Raw genomic sequence first — 19,538 nt, 5'->3', positions numbered from 1 at the left:
GAACATCTTCGCGTAGCATACTCACTTAAATTTGTATCGCGTTCAATCGGCAACATTGTAACAATTTAACATCATAATTACCGTAAATACTTCTGCTGGCCAATTTATCATGTTGGCTACATGTCAGCAATGAAGGAAAGATGTACAAATAGGTTGGCAGCGTTGACAAAGGCTGAGTGAAATTGGCGTTCTGATTCAGTCCTATTTTTACTAGAAGGGATACAGTTTGTCAGAATTGACTTTCTGTAGCAGGTTAGGATAATTTACGCTGCAGGTAAAGCAAATTAATGTAGCAGGTTAGGATAATTCGATTAAGGTTATGAAAATGGTTCTGTTTAGCTAGAATGAAAAATTATTCAACTTTATTAGACGTCAATTTGACAGTCTCCCATCTAGTCATGACCATTATGTCCGCGGTCAAGGCACACTGGCGGCGTCTAATCCACGACTGCCATTGGTTAGCTGTCTCACATGACCAACACACACACAGTGCCTATAGAAAGTCTACACCCCATGAATTTTTACATTTTGTTGTGTTACAAAGTGGGATTGAAATATGTTGACATGACAAGACATTACAATTAAAAGTGAAAATAAAATTATACACATTTTTACATTAATATCTAATCTGAGAACATAGCAATCATGTTCTGTGTACGTTTGGTGGAACGTTGATGGGATATTCTCCTAACCCACAGAGAACTGGATACATGAATATTCTTGCAACATTCTCATGAAACGTGTAATATTAATATCTTAAATTCTGGGAACATGGTAACCACACTGTGTAAATTCAACTTGGAATTGAGGAGATGGTCTCTTGGAAACATTACTTGCACATCACAGTAACATTCCTATGAAAATGATAGTTAATGACCTAATGAGACTCTTAAAGGAATGTTCTCTAAAATTGTGGGAAAGTTTGTTGTTAACTGGGAACTCACCGGTCCTGTCAAACAAAACTGTTCAAAGGAGCATGGTTTATGCTCTCTCTCTCCCTCAAATGCACACTGATCTGCATGTACAATCATCACAATACTACAGGAACAATAAACAAATCACTGCTAATATGCAGGAAGGTGCTTTTCCGTGAACCAAGGCTGGGATTACCAATTACTAGCACGAGATTAGAATATATACCTGGCAGGTTAAGGACATTCCATTAAGACGTGCCATACACATTCTGGGATGTTTGGCCGTTAGTTTTGTATTCAAGAAGGCAAGTTATATCTGCAGCAACTGGGGCAGTGATGTTGTGTCCCTTGTAATGGCAGTGATGTGAGTGTTCAGAACACAAGTTGCGTCCCAAATGGCACCCTATTCCATATACAGTGCATTCAGAAAGTATTCAGACCCCTTGACGTTTTCCACATTTTGTTACGTTACAGCCTTGTTCTAAAATGAATTACATTGTTTTCCCCCCTCATCAATCTACACACAATACCCAGAATGGAGTACGTTTATAAAAAACACTGACATATTACATTTACTTAAGTATTCAGCCCCTTTACTCAGTACTTTGTTGAAGCACCTTTGGCAGCGATTACAGCCTCGAGTCTTCTTGGGTATGACGCTATAAGCTTGGTACACCTGTATTTGTGGAGTTTCTCCCATTATTCTCTGCAGATCCTCTCAAGCTCTGTCAGGTTGGATGGGGAGCGTCGCTGCACAGCTATTTTCAGGTCTCTCCAAATATGTTCGATCGGGCTCTGGCCGGGCCACTCAAGGACATTCAGAAGACACTGCTGTCTTGGAGAGAGAGTTCAATCTTGGTTTCGTCAGACCAGAGAATCTTGTTTCTCATTGTCTGAGAATCTTTTAGGTGCCTTTTGGCAAACTGCAAGCGGGCTGTGATGTGCCTTTTACTGAGGATTGGCTTCCGTCTGGCCACTCTACCATAAGGCCTGATTGGTGGAGTGGTGCAGTGACGGTTGTTCTTCTGGAAGGTTCTCCCATCTCCACAGAGGAACTCTGGAGCTCTGTCAGAGTGACCATTGGGTTCTTGGTCACCTACCTGACCAAGACCTTTCTCCACCGATTGCTCAGTTTGGCCAGGCAGCCAGCAGAAGGAAGAGTTTTGGTGGTTTCAAACTCCTTCCATTTAAGAATGATGGAGGCCACTGTATTCTCATGGACCTTCAACGCTGCAGACTTTTTTTGGTACCCTTCCCCAGATCTGTGCCTCAACACAATCCTGTCTCGGAGCTCTATGGACAATTCCTTTGACTTTATGGCTTTGTTTTTGATCTGACATGCACTGTCAACTGTGGGACCTTATATAGACTGGTGTGTGCCTTTCCAAATCATGTCCAAACAATTGAATTTACCACAGGTGACTCCCAGTGAAGTTGTAGAAACATCTCAAGGATGATCAATGGAAATAGGATGTACCTGAGCTCAATTTCAAGTCTTACAGGTCTTATACCCCAATGAGGTACTGGGGTATTGTGTGTAGATTGATGAGGAAAAATATGTATTGAATACATTTTAGAATAAGGCTGTAACTTCAAAAAATGTGGAAAAAGTGAATGAGTCTTAATACTTCCCGAATGCACTGTAATTGTATCTGTGTGGATCTCCTTTAGCAATTGTAAATGTGCTTATGGCCCTGAAGATAATTAGGCCAGGCTAAGCCTGGCCAGGCTTAGCCATCTATTGTTCTTCGAGCCAGCGGCCTCATATCCATGCTACTGTATGACAGGGAGCCAGCCCATGATGAGAGTTCTCCGTGATGCCCTCCTAGGATGCACGCTCACAAGTTGCTGACAGAAACCTTATTGTAGGCTACACCACCAAAAGCTCTCGTCTAAAATATGTAGCAGCTTACAATAGTCTAACATGTTTCAACACACTACACATCAGGGCCACTGTGGGAGTACTTGTCAAAAGTGCTCGGCTGTGTGTGTGCCTCTCGAGGAAAAATCATACGAATAAAATCTCGCCTCTCATGTCTTCCCACTCGGTTTGTCTCCTGTTTTTTTCCTGAACTCATCTGACCTTCGCTTTATTTCTTAGATCAAGGCATCAAGCACTCCCACCAAACACAAAATGTTAGAAACATTATCCCACACTAGTCTATTAAGGAAACACTCTCCCCCTGTACTTCCTCTGTGTTCTCTCTCTCTCGAACTATGCAGAAACATGCTGTGTCGGTACTAAGTGGCGATGATGTTGACTAGATCCACAGTGCTCATATAAGGCGTTGAGGTTTAAAGCAGATGATGGGAATGAGGATTTGGAATCTGTTAAAACTGAATAGCCTCTGGGTCCTGAATTATTGATGCAAAGTAGGGGGTTTAAAGCTGCCTTCAACACTCATTTGCTGAGTTGTCCACGGAGACCTGGACTGCAGCATTTATAATGAGTGTGATTAAAGTAGGCGTACAGACCCCTCTGAACTCCAGGAGTTGATTCTGCCCGGCTCTCATTCTGTGCCCATTACTCTCTGAGAATCGTAATAAGGACCTTGTGTTTTTCTCTCTCCCCAATAACGAGTCAGGGGGAGACTGACTCATTCTCTTTCTCTCTCCCAATCGCTCTCTCTGTCCCCCAGCTCCCTATCTCCCTCCTCTCCAAATCACGGAGAGATATTTATGACACTGACCTTTCCCGCTGTAAACTGAAAGTTAAACACACCACGCTTCTATTGGTCCCTGCGCCGGGCAATTAGAACTCGCTATGAGTGGAAATCGTTTGCACTTTCTGTATGACACATGGGCCGGTGGCCTGCCGAAATGCCCCTATTGGAATATAAATTCTCTTCATCCGACTGAATCGAACCCCCTCAGCAGGCCTGAAAGTTGGCCATATTGAATTTGTACTTTTGGATAGAATATCCCTTAGCGCCTGGGGATCGGTATTAGATTGTGGCGCTATCTGGCGTAACGGACACGCTTGAGCAGCTCAATTCTCTCCTGTGTGCCCTATCTCTTTGGAGCTCCCAATTGGATCCCTAGCAACAGAGAGAGACATGCAGTGGGTTTTTATGGCGAGAGATGGATAATTCCGGAGTGGGATAATTCCAAAGTGCCAACTGATGCAAGCCATCGGAACGCGGCATCTTCCTACACCGACCCAATCAGAGGCGGCGGCGAGGACGCGGGGCCCTCCGCTTATGGAAATCAGCTATTGACATCCTCCGTGTCTGTCTGCGCTGATGGCTCCAATAGAGAGCTTTACATCTGCAATGACACATCTATTGTTCTCCACACAACACACTAATGGCCTCAACGGTGGCAGTGGAGCTCTGTCCTTCTCAACAGAAGCCGAATGTCATTTGACAAAGAAATCGGTCTCATTGAAATCGCACGATTGATCTGCCTCGATCTTTCCCTTTCTGTGTTTTGTCTATGCTTTGTGCAGTCAGAATTTTCTGGCAGGCTACACCGCTATTGTCACATCCTGACCAGTAAAAGTTGTTTGTTATTGTAGTTTGGTCAGGGCGTGGCAGGGGGTGTTTGTTTAATGTGTTTTGGATTTTTTTGGTTAATGTTCTATGTTAATATATTTCTATGTTCGTTCTAGTTTTTCTATTTCTATGTTTAGTTTATTGGGTTGACCTTCAATTGGAGGCAGCTGTTCCTCGTTGCCTCAAATAGAAGGTCCTATTTAGTAGGTGTTTTTTTCCATGGGTTTTTATGGGTAGTTGTTCCAAGTGTAGCTGTGTGCCTCACAGGACTGTTTTTTCATCGTTGTTTTTGATTAAGTGTTTGTTTTGGTTTTCTTCGAGTTAAAGAAGATGAGTATACACATTCCCGCTGCGTTTTGGTCCCATCCTTAAGATGAACGTGACAGCTATAGCTGTCACACAGTTAGTCATGCTATTTCATCCCTTTTTCTTTTCCCCCCTAGTTGTGCTGCTGTGTGTGTTTAACCACTCGCGGGGGGTGAAGTTGGGCCCTGAGCTGTGTGAAGGGTTAAACGCCAGTGAGCTGTAGTTAGGACTACCACACCTGCAGCACTGATGGGGTGACCCGTCCCCTCTCTCTACCCTCATGCTGCACTGTTTCCTGTCCCCTCACCCCCTGCCACTCTGTCCCTCCCTGCTCAGTTGACACAAATCCATGTGTCAGTATGGATTTGTGTCAACGAGGTGACAGCACTGCAGGGCCAGGCAACCACATGCACAAACTCAATTTGTATGCTACATTTTAGCATGTATGTGTGCCCACGCATGAACACAGACTTACTTTACAGTGCAGTCATGATCTGCTCTTGTGCATAGTCGACTGATCATCACCATAAACACACTTGGCTTTGCTTTTCCATCTTCTTCTTTCTATCTATTTCTCTATCTCTCACTCACACCCAGAGCGCATCGAGTATCAACTCTAACACACTCCACTGGCTTCACTGACCAGAGAGGGTGATTGTGTTTTTGCCATTTATCAGAGTGTGATATTGTAGGAAGGCTGGCTCCATGTGATGAGAAAAAGTATAGGAATGGAGAGGGGCAGAGCTTTCTGGTCTCTCCTTCCAGGCTATATATATATATATATACTGCTCAAAAAAATAAAGGGAACACTTAAACAACACATCCTAGATCTGAATGAAAGAAATAATCTTATTAAATACTTTTTTCTTTACGTGGTTGAATGTGCTGACAACAAAATCACACAAAAATAATCAATGGAAATCCAATTTATCAACCCATGAAGGTCTGGATTTGGAGTCACACTCAAAATTAAAGTGGAAAACCACACTACAGGCTAATCCAACTTTGATGTAATGTCCTTAAAACAAGTCAAAATGAAGCTCAGTAGTGTGTGTGGCCTCCACGTGCCTGTATGACCTCCCTACAATGCCTGGGCATGCTCCTGATGAGGTGGCGGATGGTCTCCTGAGGGATCTCCTCCCAGACCTGGACTAAAGCATCCGCCAACTCCTGGACAGTCTGTGGTGCAACGTGGCGTTGGTGGATGGAGCGAGACATGATGTCCCAGATGTGTTCAATTGGATTCAGGTCTGGGGAACGGGCGGGCCGGTCCATAGCATCAATGCCTTCCTCTTGCAGGAACTGCTGACACACTCCAGCCACATGAGGTCTAGCATTGTCTTGCATTAGGAGGAACCCAGGGCCAACTGCACCAGCATATGGTCTCACAAGGGGTCTGAGGATCTCATCTCGGTACCTAATGGCAGTCAGGCTACCTCTGGCGACCCCACAAAGAAATGCCACCCCACACCATGACTGACCCACCGCCAAACCGGTCATGCTGGAGGATATTGCAGGCAGCAGAACATTCTCCACGGTGTCTCCAGACTCTGTCACGTCTGCTCAGTGTGAACCTGCTTCATCTGTGAAGAGCACAGGGCGCCAGTGGCGAATTTGCCAATCTTGGTGTTCTCTGGCAAATGCCAACCGTCCTGCACGGTGTTGGGCTGTAAGCACAACCCCCACCTGTGGACGTCGGGCCCTCATACCACCCTCATGGAGTCTCTTTCTGACCGTTTGAGCAGACACATGCACATTTGTGGCCTGCTGGAGGTCATTTTGCAGGGCTCTGGCAGTGCTCCTCCTGCTCCTCCTTGCACAAAGGCGGAGGTAGCGGTCCTGCTGCTGGGTTGTTGCCCTCCTACGGCCTCCTCCACGTCTCCTGATGTACTGGCCTGTCTCCTGGTAGCGCCTCCATGCTCTGGACACTACGCTGACAGACACAGCAAACCTTCTTGCCACAGCTCGCATTGATGTGCCATCCTGGATGAGCTGCACTACCTGAGCCACTTGTGTGGGTTGTAGACTCCGTCTCATGCTACCACTAGAGTGAAAGCACCGCCAGCATTCAAAAGTGACCAAAACATCAGCCAGGAAGCATAGGAACTGAGAAGTGGGGGTGTCTTGCTAATTGCCTATCATTTCCACCTGTTGTCTATTCCATTTGCACAACAGCATGTGAACATCTATCTATCTATCTATCTCTATAAATAATCTTTGGACTGCCCCCACCTCCTGTAGAATACAGAGCGAGAGGAAGAGGAGATCAACAAACAGACTCATATGCTCGGTGATCAGACAACGACCTGGCAAAATAAATAATCTGAATATGGTGTGAGGTTAACGACTCTGCCTGTGCGTGTTTGCTTGCGTGCATTTGTGTGTCTGTGGTGTCTCTGTCCGTCTGAATGTATGACCGTGCGACCGCACAACCAGTGCCAAGGGTCTCTACTATCTCCCTAGCCACCTTCTTTCCTCTTCAGCATCGCTCCACACCCCTCTCAGCCGCTAGCCATCACAGAGCAAAGCGGGGAAATCCACTTACGTTTGTCATTGAGAGGCATCTCTTTGTGTTTTGAAGTGTCTTTGGGATGGGAGCCGCCATTTTAAATCAACTCTGCCGTAATTCGATAGATTTATCGATCCCTCACTTCCCCTGGGCCTGCCTGCTGTGGCTGTCGGGATATTAAAAGAGGAATGTGGAGAGGCATTCGGGGCTAAAGGGCTAAATGGAGAGGACGGGAGGACAAGGCATGATGGAGATCAGGTTTGAAGGGGGACTGTACCAGGATTCATCATTTTCCTCCCTTCATGTGTGTACTGCAAGGCACCCTATCCCCTAAATAGTGCTCTATGTAGGGACACATCCTCCGCACATCCGGCGTTGAAAGAGATGGCTGCCTCGCTTCTCGTTCTTAGGAAACTATGCAGTATTTCGTTTTTTTATGTATTATTTCTTACTCTGTTACCCCAGAAAATCTTAAGTCTTATTACATACAGCCGGGAGGAACTATTGGATATAAGAGCAACGTCAACTTACCAACATTATGACCAGAAATACGACTTTCCCGAAGCGGATCCTCGGTTTGGTCCACCACCCAGGACAATGGATCGGATCTCAGCAGAAGACCCAAAACAATGGCGCCGCAGAAGGGGCAGACGGAGCGGTCTTTTGGTCAGGCTCCATAGACGGGCTCACCGCTCCTGAGTATACTACTTGCCAATGTCCAGTCTCTCGACAAGGTAGACGAAATCCGAGCAAGGGTTGCCTTCCAGAGAGACATCAGAGAATGCAACATTCTCTGCTTCACGGAAACATGGCTCACTCGGGATACGTTATCGGAGTCGGTACAGCCACCTGGTATCTTCACGCATCGCGCCGACAGAAACAAACATCTCTCTGGCAAGAAGGGCGGGGGTGTATGCGTTATGATTAACGAGACGTGGTGTGATCATAACAACATACAGGAACTCAAGTCCTTTTGTTCACCTGACCTAGAATTCCTTACAATCAAATGCCGACCGCATTATCTACCAAAATAATTCTCATCGATTATAATCACAGTCGTGTATATCCCCCCCCCAAGCAGACACCTCTGGCTCTGAAAGAACTTCAATGCACTCTATGTAAACTGGAAACCACATATCCCGAGGCTGCATTTATTATAGCTGGGGATTTTAACAATGCTAATCTGAAAACAAGGCTCCCTTAATTTTATCAGCATATTAAATGCGCAACCCGGGCTGGCAAAATCCTGGATTATTGTTACTCTAACTTCCGTGACGCATACAAAGCCCTCCCTCGCCCACCTTTCGGCAAATCTGACCACGACTCCACTTTGTTGCTCCCAGCCTATAGACAGAAACTAAAACAGGAAACGCCCGTGCTCAGGTCTGTTCAACGCTGGTCCGACCAATCTGATTCCACGCTTCAAGATTGCTTCGATCACGTGGACTGGTATATGTTCCAGATAGCGCCGAACAACAACATTGATGTATACGCTGATTCGGTGAGCGAGTTTATTAGCAAGTGCATCGGTGATGTTGTACCCACGGCGACTATTAAAACCTTCCCCAACCAGAAACCGTGGATTGATAGCAGCATTCACGTGAACCACTACTTTTAATCAGGGCAAGGCGACCGGAAACATGACCAAATACAAACAGTGTAGCTATTCCCTCCGCAAGGCAATCAAACAAGCTAAGCGTCAGTATAGAGACAAAGTAGAGTCGCAATTCAATGGCTCAGACACGAGAGGTATGTGGCAGGGTCTACAATCAATCACGGACTACAAAAAGAATACCAGCCCCGTTGCGGACCCCGATGTCTTGCTCCCAGACAAACTAAACAGCTTCTTTGCTCGCTTTGAGGACAATAGTGCCACCGACACGGTGCGCTACCAAAACCTGCGGGCTCTCCTTCACTGCAGCCAACGTGAATAAAACATATAAACGTGTTAAACCTCACAAGGCTGCCGGTTCAGACGGCATCCCTAGCCGCATCCTCAGAGCATGTGTAGACCAGCTGGCTGTTGTGTTTGCGGACATATTCAATCAATCCCTATCCCAGTCTGCTGTTCCCACATGCTTCAAAAGGGCCACCATTGTTCCTGTTCCCAAGAAAGCTAAGGTAACTGAGCTAAACGACTATAGCACTCACTTCTGTCATCATGAAGTGCTTTGAGAGACTAGTCAAGGATCATATCACCTCCACCCTAGACCCACTCCAATTTGCTTACCGCCCCAATAGGTCCACAGACGACGCAATCGCAATCACACTGCACACTGCCCTAACCCATCTGGACAAGAGGAATACCTATGTAAGAATACTGTTCGACTACAGCTCAGCATTTTACACCATAGTACCCTCCAAACTCGTCATTAAGCTCTAGACCCTGGGTCTCGACCCTGCCCTGTGCAACTGGGTCCTGGACTTTCTGACTGGACGCCGCCAGGTAGTGAGGGTAGGAAACAACATCTCCAACCCACTGATCCTCAACACTGGGGCCCTGCAATGGTGCGTTCTCAGCCCTCTCCTGTACTCCCTATTCACCTATGGCTGCGTGGCCACGTACGCCCCCAACTCAATCAAGTTTGCAGACGACACTACAGTGGTAGGCTTGATTACCAGCAACGACGAGACGGCCTACAGGGAAGAGGTGAGGGCCCTCGGAGTGTGGTGTCAGGAAAATAACCTCACACTCAACGTCAACAAAACAAAGGAGATCGTGACCTTCAGGAAACAGCACAGGGAGCATCCCCCTATCCACATTGACGGGACAGTAGTGGAGAAGGTGGAAAGTTGGGTTCCTCGGCGTACACATCACGGACAAACTGAAATGGTCCACCCACCCAGACAGCGTGGTGAAGAAGGCGCAACAGCGCCTCTTCAATCTCAGGAGGCTGAAGAAATGTGGCTTGTCACCTAAAACACTCACAAACTTTTACAGATGCACAATCGAGAGCATCCTGTCAGGCTGTATCACCGCCTGGTACGGCAACTGCTCCGCCCACAACTGTAAGGCTCTCCAGAAGGTAGTGAGGTCTGCACAACGCATCACCGGGGGCAAACTACCTGCCTTCCAGGACACCTACACCACCCGATGTCACAGGAAGGCCAAAAATATAATCAATGACAACAACCACTCCGAGCCACTGCCTGTTCACCCCGCTATCATAAAGAAGGCGAGGTCAGTACATGTGCATCAAAGCTGCGACTGAAAAACAGCTCAAGGCCATCAGACTGTTAAACAGCCATCACTAACATTGAATGGCTGCTGCCAACATACTGACTCAAATCTCTAGCCACTTAATAATTAAAAATTGGATGTAATACATGTATCTAGTCACTTTAAACAATGCCACTTTATATAATGTTTACATTTCTCATCTCATATGTATATTCTGTACCATCTACTGCATCTTGCCTATGCCGTTCGGCCATGGCTCATCCATATATTTATATGTACATATTCTTATTCATTCCTTTACTCTTGTGTGTGTATAAGGTAGTTGTTGTGAAATTGTTAATTACTTGTTAGATATTACTGCATGGTCGGAACTGGAAGCACAAGCATTTCGCTACATGTGGCACCAGGGCCTGTGAATTCACTATTAATGAGTTAATTTTTTTTACCCCCGCTTTCTCCTCTTCTTTGACATGGGGGGGGGGGGGGGGGGATTTATTTACACAATGGGAGATTGGCACACAGCTTATCTGATGATTGAACTAGTCGCAGGCAGCTGGTGTAAAATTGCTGTTTGGTGTAGTATCAGGACGCTAAGCCGCTGTGGAACGGCACCTAGGGTTTTAGAATACAGTACAAGGATGTGCGTACACACAGGCACAGAGTCAAACAGACATTACACTCAAACTAAGTGAACTGAGCAGAAGGGCGTTTAGAGGTGATCTAGAGGTACAAGAGACGGATTTTGGCTCTAACCTGATCTTTCAGAGGTTGTGTGTGTGTGTATAGGAGAAACGGTAAACAAAAGCCTTTTAATCTATTGGGGATCTTTGATGGGGTGTGGGTAACCATGGTGGAGAAACAGGTTGCACACCCAGAGCAACACGCACTACATTAAAAAGATATGACACCGATCCAGTGTTTTACCCTTTGTTATGTTTGTTCCTTGTATAATGACAAACCGGGGGCGTAGGTGTAACTACTTTTAATGAACCTATACTTCAGCTAGAAAACTCCTTGTTTAGCCATGCAAGGCATTCTTCAACCACCTGCCCCCCTCCCGTATAGCCTGCTGGGTAACAAAGTCTAAATGTTATTAACACAACAACACATCTTTATTCCTTTAATAGAAAACTACTTTTCTATGTAACTACACATGTCACATCATGTTTGTTTAATCAACCTGCATAACACACATTTCTTTTCCCCCAAGTTTTTTTGTTTTACATTGCTCTCATCCACTTGAGGCAATAAACATATTCTGATGTATTTTGTTTTCAACTAAATATAGTCTGTCCAACAGTACTCTATTGTGGCTCTATTTCTTTTCACATAAACAAAACATTCAGTCCAGGTGCCCCTTTTTTAAGCAATTCACAATAATCAGGGGCTCTGACAGTCCTTTTTGGTCATTCTGCTGAAGTGCTTCCTGAAACAGTTGGACAGCTTTCGTTGTCAGTCAGGGTGTTCTGACTGAATTGTCCATTGCTAAAGGCATTTGATGCTTCAGCAGTATCCTCCTGATAATCCTCAGTCCCTTGAGTGAATGGCTGAAGCCGTAGGTCCACTCTGTTTCATCTGTTGTGATCCATGCTCTGTTTGGATCTCATAGGATCGTGGTGCAACTTCTCTCTGCACACACCCTTGCTGCATCCAGGTTCCTGTAGTGATGTCTCGGAGTCGTACATGATCTCCAGGTTTCAGTTCAGGTAAGTGTCTTGCACTTTTGTCTTGTTTTTGTTTGTCTTTCTGTTTTTCCTTGGTGAGTTTGACTTTGTGAGCACCTCTGGGTGTTAGCAAGTCCTCATGGATGGGTAGGTTGGTTCTGATGCGACGTCCCATCAACATTTGTGCAGGAGAAAGTCCGTTCTGCAGCGGTGCGCTGCTGTAGAGCATCAGATTTTTGAGGAAATACTCCTTTTCATCAGACCTTTGACAATTTTGACTGAACTCTCTGCTAAGCCCTTTGGACCTTGGGTAGTTGGGGCTGGAGGTGTTGTCGGAATCCCCAGTCGTTAACGAATGATCGGAACTTGAGAATTGCGGGCCATTGTCCGAGTACAGTTCAGACGCAACCCCATGTGTTGCAAAGACTGATTTCAGGTAGGTGATTACAGCTTTGCTGGAGGTAGTTGGCACTGTTGCTACTTCAGGATAGTTTGAGTTGTAGTCGGTAACAACAATGGGACTTTGCAGTCAAAAAGGTCAACTCGACCTTTGTGGTAGGGTCTGTTGTGTACTGGATGAGGCATTAGCGGCTCTGCGTGCTGCTTTGGCCAGTAGGTCAAACACAGTTCACATGAAGCAGTGGTCTGGCTGATTTCCTGGTTCATTCTTGGCCAGTACATTACTTCTCGTGCTCGTCATTTGCATTTTTCCTCACCCAAGTGGCCCTCGTATTTTCTGTAGCATTTCTTTGCATAGTGTCATGGGAATGACAATCTTGTTGCCTTTGAACACTGTTATCCAACATGGTGAGCTCTGCTCTGCACATCCAGTAATCCTGTATTCTCCTTGGAAAGTTGTTTTTCTGTGCGGGCCATCCTGTCAGTGTTGTTTCTTTCAACTCTGTCATTGTTTGGTCAGCTGCGGGGTCTCTTTTGATCTGCTCCATTCTCTCAGAAGACACAGGAAGTGATGCTGCGATCATGTTGACGTAGGCCTGAATCTCAGTGTTTTTCTGTGTGTCGAAGCTCTCTTTCTTGTCGACTGCTTGAGAGAGTGTCGGTGGCAAACATGAACTTTCCCGGGGTATAGATCATCTTCACATCATACTTTTTCAGTCTGATCACCATTCTCTGGATTCTCATTGGACAATCATTCAGTGGCTTATACATGATTGACACCAATGGTTTGTGGTCGGTTTCTACTTCGAAGTCTCGTCCGTAGACGTATTGGTGAAACCTTTCGCAAGCGTATGTGCTCGCCAGTAGTTCTTTCTCTATTTGTGCATACCTTGTCTCTGTGCCTGTAAAGGCTCTGGATGCATAAGCGACGGGTTGCCATCTGTCATCATGCTGTTGCAGAAGATCTGCTCCCAGGCCAAACTGTGACGCATCTGCAGAAATCCTTGTGCTTTTCTCTGGATCATAGAACCTGAGCACTAGCTCTTCTGTGATTGTCTTCTTTAGGTTTTTGAAGCAGTTTTCCTGTTCATGGGACCATTCCCATTCATTTTTCTGTTCCAGAAGACATCTGAGTGGAGCGGACTGTGCTGACAGTTGAGGTAGGAACTTTTCAAGGTAGGTGATCATGCCCGTGAAGCGTCTCACGTCGTCCTTGTTCTTCGGGTGCTCCATGCTGTTGATGGCTGACGTTTTCCTCGGGTCTGGTTTGACTCCATCCTCTGAAAGTACGTCTCCCACGAAGGTAAGTGTTTTCACACCAAACTCGCATTTGTCCTTGTTTAGTTTTAGGTTGACTTTCCGTGTCAGGTCCAGCACTTCTCACTCTCGCATCATGTTCTTCTTTTGTGGACCCCCAGATGATGATGTCATCCATCATGGTCTCCACTCCTGGAATGTGCTCGAAGATCATGTGGATTGTCTTGTGGTAGACCTCTGGGGCTGAGAGAATCTCATATGGTAGACAAAGAAATCTGTACCTGCCCTCAGGTGTTTTGAATGTGCATAGCTTTGAGCTTGCATCGTCTAGCTTCATTTGCCAGAATCCTGATGAGGCATCAAGCTTACTGAACCACTTTCCTCCAGCAAACTGTGACATTATCTCTTCTCTGGTTGGCAACTTGAAATGCTCTCTCGGGTCTAGACATATCCTGAGATCGCCGTTCTTTTTCACCACAATAACCAGTGAGCTTACCCAGTCTGTAGGTTCATACATTTTTGTGATGACGTCCATCTTTTCCATGCGTCCAAGTTCCTCCTTGAGCTTTTTCCTCAGTGCAAATGGAACTTTTCTGCATGCATGCACAACTGGAGTAATTTTGTCATCAGTACATATTTTGTGTTCTCCTGGTAAACATCCAAGACCCTCGAACACATCCTCATACTCAGCTAGTAGAGATTCTTGGTCATTTTCAGTCAGTGATGTTATTACATACTCTTTTCAACAAATTGAGCTTTTCACATGCATTGATTCCTAGAATAGGCTGTACACTCTTCCACAATCAGCAGCTGTGCTCTGAACTGTTTTCCTTTGTGCTGTAAAGTTACTTTGCAGCTTCCTTTGACTGGTACGTTCTCCCCTGTATAACCAGTAACATCCATTTTCACTGGGTGTATTTTGCTCTTCACCTTCAGTGTTTTGTAGTCATCCAGCGACAACAGGTTTACCTGTGCTCCAGTATCAAGCTTGAATGGTATTATAGTTTCATTCAGTCTATGGCACAATCCATTCAGCTTTTACTGCATTGCATATTTCCACAGAATCAACAAAGAATTATTCAATCTCCTCCTTGACTGTGTGAATCTTTTTCTTTGTAGCCTCAGCTTTGCAGCATTTTGAGAAATGATTATCTTTCCCACGGTTGTTACGTCATTTGCCATATGCAGGGCAATTTTTTGGCTTGTGAATAAATCCACATTTTCTACATGTATTGTTTTGATTTCTCTCTCTTGCTTGTTTTTGTTTTGCAAGGCGTTGTGTGTGGTGCTCCTCTCTTTTTATTGCATACACTGACGTCTCATCCCTGCATAGCTCTTTAGCTTGTGCTCTGGTGGTTTCAGCTGCTCGACACTTATTCACTGCTTTATCCAAAGTTATATCTTGCTCACGCAGCAATCTCTCCTTGAGTCCATTATCAAGTATGCCACAGACTATCCTGTCTTTCACTAGTGAGTCTTTCAGATTTTCAAATTCACACGTTTTGCTCTGTTTTCAGCTCAGGTCAAAACTGACTCCCTATTTCTGATCATGAGAGAGAACCTTATCTCTCAAACGTGACGTTCTAGCTTGGTACAAAGTACTCCTCAAATTTATCCATTAGCACAGTCATTGTCATGTTTGCCTCGTCTTGCTGAAAGCTATTGTAAATGTCCAATGCATCCTCTCCAATAACATGCAGAAAAATGGAAGCTTTCAATTTGTCATCTCCCCCTGCTCCACTGGCTGCTAGGTAGATATTGAATCTCTGCTTGAAATGTTTCCAATTGTCAGCTAGATTGCCTGTTAACTGCATAGGAGTAGGAGGACTAAGCCTATCCATGACGGCGAACAGGAACAGTGTCAATTACTCTTACTTCAGTATGTTGCTCATCAACTTGCTCGTCAACAGATTCCAATGCAGCCTTGCTCTCGCTGCTGTCACTCTCGCTGCTGCGGCTCGTTGCCCTAGCTCTTGCAAGCTAGCATCTTCGACTACTCACGTCACTTGACTTGTGGTAGAATGTTACGTTTTCGTCGCGGAAATTTGCAGAGTTAAACCTTTCTTTTCTGTCTCGTCATAGCGACTACCAATCTGACACCATTGTTATGTTTGTTCCTTGTATAATGCCAAACCGGGGCGTAGGTCTAACTACTTTTAATGAACATATACTTCAGCTAGAAAACTCCTTGTTTAGCCATGCAAGGCATTCTTCAACCACCTGCCCCCCCCCCCCCGCATAGCCTGCTGGGTAACGTAGTCTAAATGTTATTAACACATAACACACCCTTGATCCCAGTGCTGTTTTTTCAGGCCCTGTGTGGGAATGGGTTCAAGTGCCATCCAGTGTGCTTGCATCAGCTTTTTTTCCTCCCCCTCTTCCCCTCTCTCTCTATTCCCCGTGTTGCTCTGCCATCACTACTCGCCAGAGGAAGATTACAGACCCGACAACTAGCTGCTGTGACTTGTTTGTGTTTAAAAAAATCCCCCTGTGTTACTGTTTGTTAAAAAAAGCTTTACAGAAACACAAACCTCCCCGCCGGTAATCATAATTTACGACACGCGATACCTTTGACTACATTGTGTGCAAATACTTCAGCGGCTAATTAAAATGTCCAGGACTTCAAAATGGTTTGTTTGTGCCCTAATGCGAGAGCATGTACGAGTCCAAGAGCTCTAAAGTGTAGCCAATTTGGTCGGATGTGCAATGAAATATTGTGACGTGTGACCAGGAGTTTTATTTTGGGAGCACTGTGCGACTATGAAAAAAAATCTCCCAGTTAATAATTGTTGTAATGTTAAGGCTACGCTGTACCGTTGTTTCCTGAGTGCCCTAGTGAAACAAGCAAGTCCAGACTCGTACGTGTCATGGTAGCACCATTACTACAGCGAAAACGGCTTGCAGCTAGCCCAACTAGCTCATATGATCTGACCTATATTACCGCCGTAATATTTTTTTCTTCCTATACAGCGGATCACTGGGACCACATTTTACATCCATAAACCATGTCGTGGGCCGTTCTAAAACTACTCGTGCGTCGACGTTGTTAACCATTTGTTTACACTTTGATTAGACGTTACTTCATTGGCTAGCTGGCTAACAACCTGGTTACTTTACCAGTATAACACAAACATTTGGGGCCACAGAAAGAAAGGAAAAGGGATAGCTTCTTCAGGAGATCAATGATCATAGCAATGTTTTTCATAGTCGCACAGTGGCAGTTATCTTGCATGTGGTCATCACAAACCTGACGTTTTTAAAGAAACTGTGTACAATTTTCAATGTAATGTATCTCAATAGGAAAAGTGTGCTTTTATACAATTTAGAAACCTAATATTCCACAAATGACATTGTAATTTCAATGACAGGTATTCGTGTCAACGTTGTAGCTTTTATATTAAACGGATGTGTTTACAGTGTTTCATATTAGTTTCTAGGGCACAACATGTGCTTCAGAAGTAGCTAGAAATCATATAGGTCCAATATACAGTGAGGGGAAAAAAGTATTTGATCCCCTGCTGATTTTGTACGTTTGCCCACTGACAAAGAAATTATCAGTCTATAATTTTAATGCTAGGTTTATTTAAACAGTGAGAGACAGAATAACATCAAAAGAATCCAGAAAAACACATGTCAAAAATGTTATATTGATTTGCATTTTAATGAGGGAAATAAGTATTTGACCCCCTCTCAATCAGAAAGATTTCTGGATCCCAGGTGTATTTTATACAGGTAACGAGCTGATATTAGGAGCACACTCTTAAAGGGAGTGCTCCTAATCTCAGCTTGTTACCTGTATAAAAGACACCTGTCCACAGAAGATATCAATCAGATTCCAAACTCTCCACCATGGAGTTGCAATGATCATGAGAACGGTGAGGAATCAACCCAGAACTACACGGGAGGATCTTGTCAATGATCTCAAGGCAGCTGGGACCATAGTCACCAAGAAAACAATTGGTAACACACTACGCCGTGAAGGACTGAAATCCTGCAGCGCCTGCAAGGTCCCCCTGCTCAAGAAAGCACATATACATGACCGTCTGAAGTTTGCCAATGAACATCTGAATGATTCAGAGGACAACTGGGTGAAAGTGTTGTGGTAAGATGAGACCAAAATGGAGCTCTTTGGCATCAACTCAACTCGCCGTGTTTGGAGGAATGCTGCCTATGACCCCAAGAAGACCATCCCCACCATCAAACATGGAGGTGGAGACATTATGCTTTGGGGGTGTTTTTCTGCTAAAGGGACAGGACAACTTCACTGCATCAAAGGGACGATGGACGGGGCCATGTACCATCAAATCTTGGGTGAGAACCTCCTTGCCTCAGCCAGGGCATTGAAAATGGGTCGTGGATGGGTATTCCAGCATGACAATGACCCAAAACACACGGCCAAGGCAACAAAGGAGTGGCTCAAGAAGAAGCACATTAAAGTCCTGGAGTGGCCTAGCCAGTCTCCAGACCTTAATCCCATAGAAAATCAGTGGAGGGAGCTGAAGGTTCGAGTTGCCAAACGTCAGCCTCGAAACCTTAATGACTTGGAGAAGATCTGCAGAGAGGAGTGGGACAAAATCTCTCCTGAGATGTGTGCAAACCTGGTGGCCAACTACAAGAAACGTCTGACCTCTGTGATTGCCAACAAGGGTTTTGCCACCAAGTACTAAGTCATGTTTTGCAGAGGGGTCAAATACTTATTTCCCTCATTAAAATGCAAATCATTTTATAACATTTTTGACATGCGTTTTTCTGGATTTCTTTGTTGTTATTCTGTCTCTCACTGTTCAAATAAACCTACCATTAAAATTACAGACTGATCATTTTTTGTCAGTGGGCAAACGTACAAAATCAGCAGGGGATCAAATACTTTTTTCCCTCACTGTAGGCTGTATCTCCATCAATTCAAACAAACTTATTTGAAGTGCTCCTAACTTTTTAAAGTTGGGAGCACCAGTGCTGCCAATGAGAGATGTTAATTTAGAACCCTGACGAGGCCCCAGAAGGTTACAAGGAGTGCTGCCTGAGAGGCTTGGCTGCAGCCTCCTGCTACCTCTCTAGTCAGTCAGTATACCTGGCCAATTTGCTTCTCTCTAGTTTCTACACCTGGATGTGGCTTGTTTCCCTACTGCGGCGGCCCCGTAGACATATTGTGTTTTTATAGGCTAGGCCTATATCATGTAGCCTAGGTTCCAGAGATTTAGAGACCTGTTGAAGAGGTTAGAAAGGGAGACCAATATCCCGAAGGTTGCTGGTTCAAATCCTGGTATGGACAATGAAAAGTGGGAGAGGATCTGACAATCTCAAGGAAGGCTGCTGGTTTAAAATCCCAGGTTTCATCCATCCATTCAGTGAGTCAGACAGTACAGCTGGATGTGGCCTACTGTCCCAATGTGTGAGACAACTATACTGAACAAAAATATAAACGCAACATGCAACTATTTCAAAGATTTGACTGAGGAAGGAAATCAGTGAATTGAAATACATTTATTAGGTCCTAATCTATGGATTTCACATGACTGGGAATACAGATATGCATCTGTTGGTCACAAATACCTTTAAAAAAGGTAGGGGCATGGACCCTAAAATCAGTCAGTGTCTGGTGTGACCGCCTCATGCAGCGCGACTCAACTTCTTTGCGTAGATTTGATTAGGCTGTTGATTGTAGCCTGTGGAATGTTGTCCCACTCCTCTTCAATGGCTGTGAGAAGTTGCTGGATTTGGTGGGAACTGGAACATGCTGTTGTACACGTCGATCCAAAGCATCCCAAACATGCTCAATGGATGACATGTCTGGTGAGTATGCAGGCCATGGAA

At 45.0% G+C, this 19,538-nt stretch overlaps 1 protein-coding gene across 1 annotated transcript in view; it reads left to right on the top strand.

The window, feature by feature from the left end:
• Positions 1 to 6,824: 6,824 nt before the first annotated feature.
• b3glt (Beta-1,3-glucosyltransferase) overlaps positions 6,825 to 19,538 on the top strand; it is a gene marked incomplete at its 5' end in the record, with an annotated part of 80,790 nt that continues 68,076 nt past the window's right edge. The window contains 1 exon segment of the mRNA NM_001173800.1: positions 6,825 to 6,833. Within this exon segment, the coding sequence (NP_001167271.1) occupies positions 6,825 to 6,833 (9 nt within the window).

This window comes from Salmo salar, chromosome ssa20 (genome assembly GCF_905237065.1).
Source record: "Salmo salar chromosome ssa20, Ssal_v3.1, whole genome shotgun sequence".
In the NCBI taxonomy this organism is placed as follows: Eukaryota; Metazoa; Chordata; class Actinopteri; order Salmoniformes; family Salmonidae; genus Salmo; species Salmo salar.
Note: the sequence above shows the minus strand (reverse complement) of the source record. Positions and strands in the feature narration are given on the sequence as shown.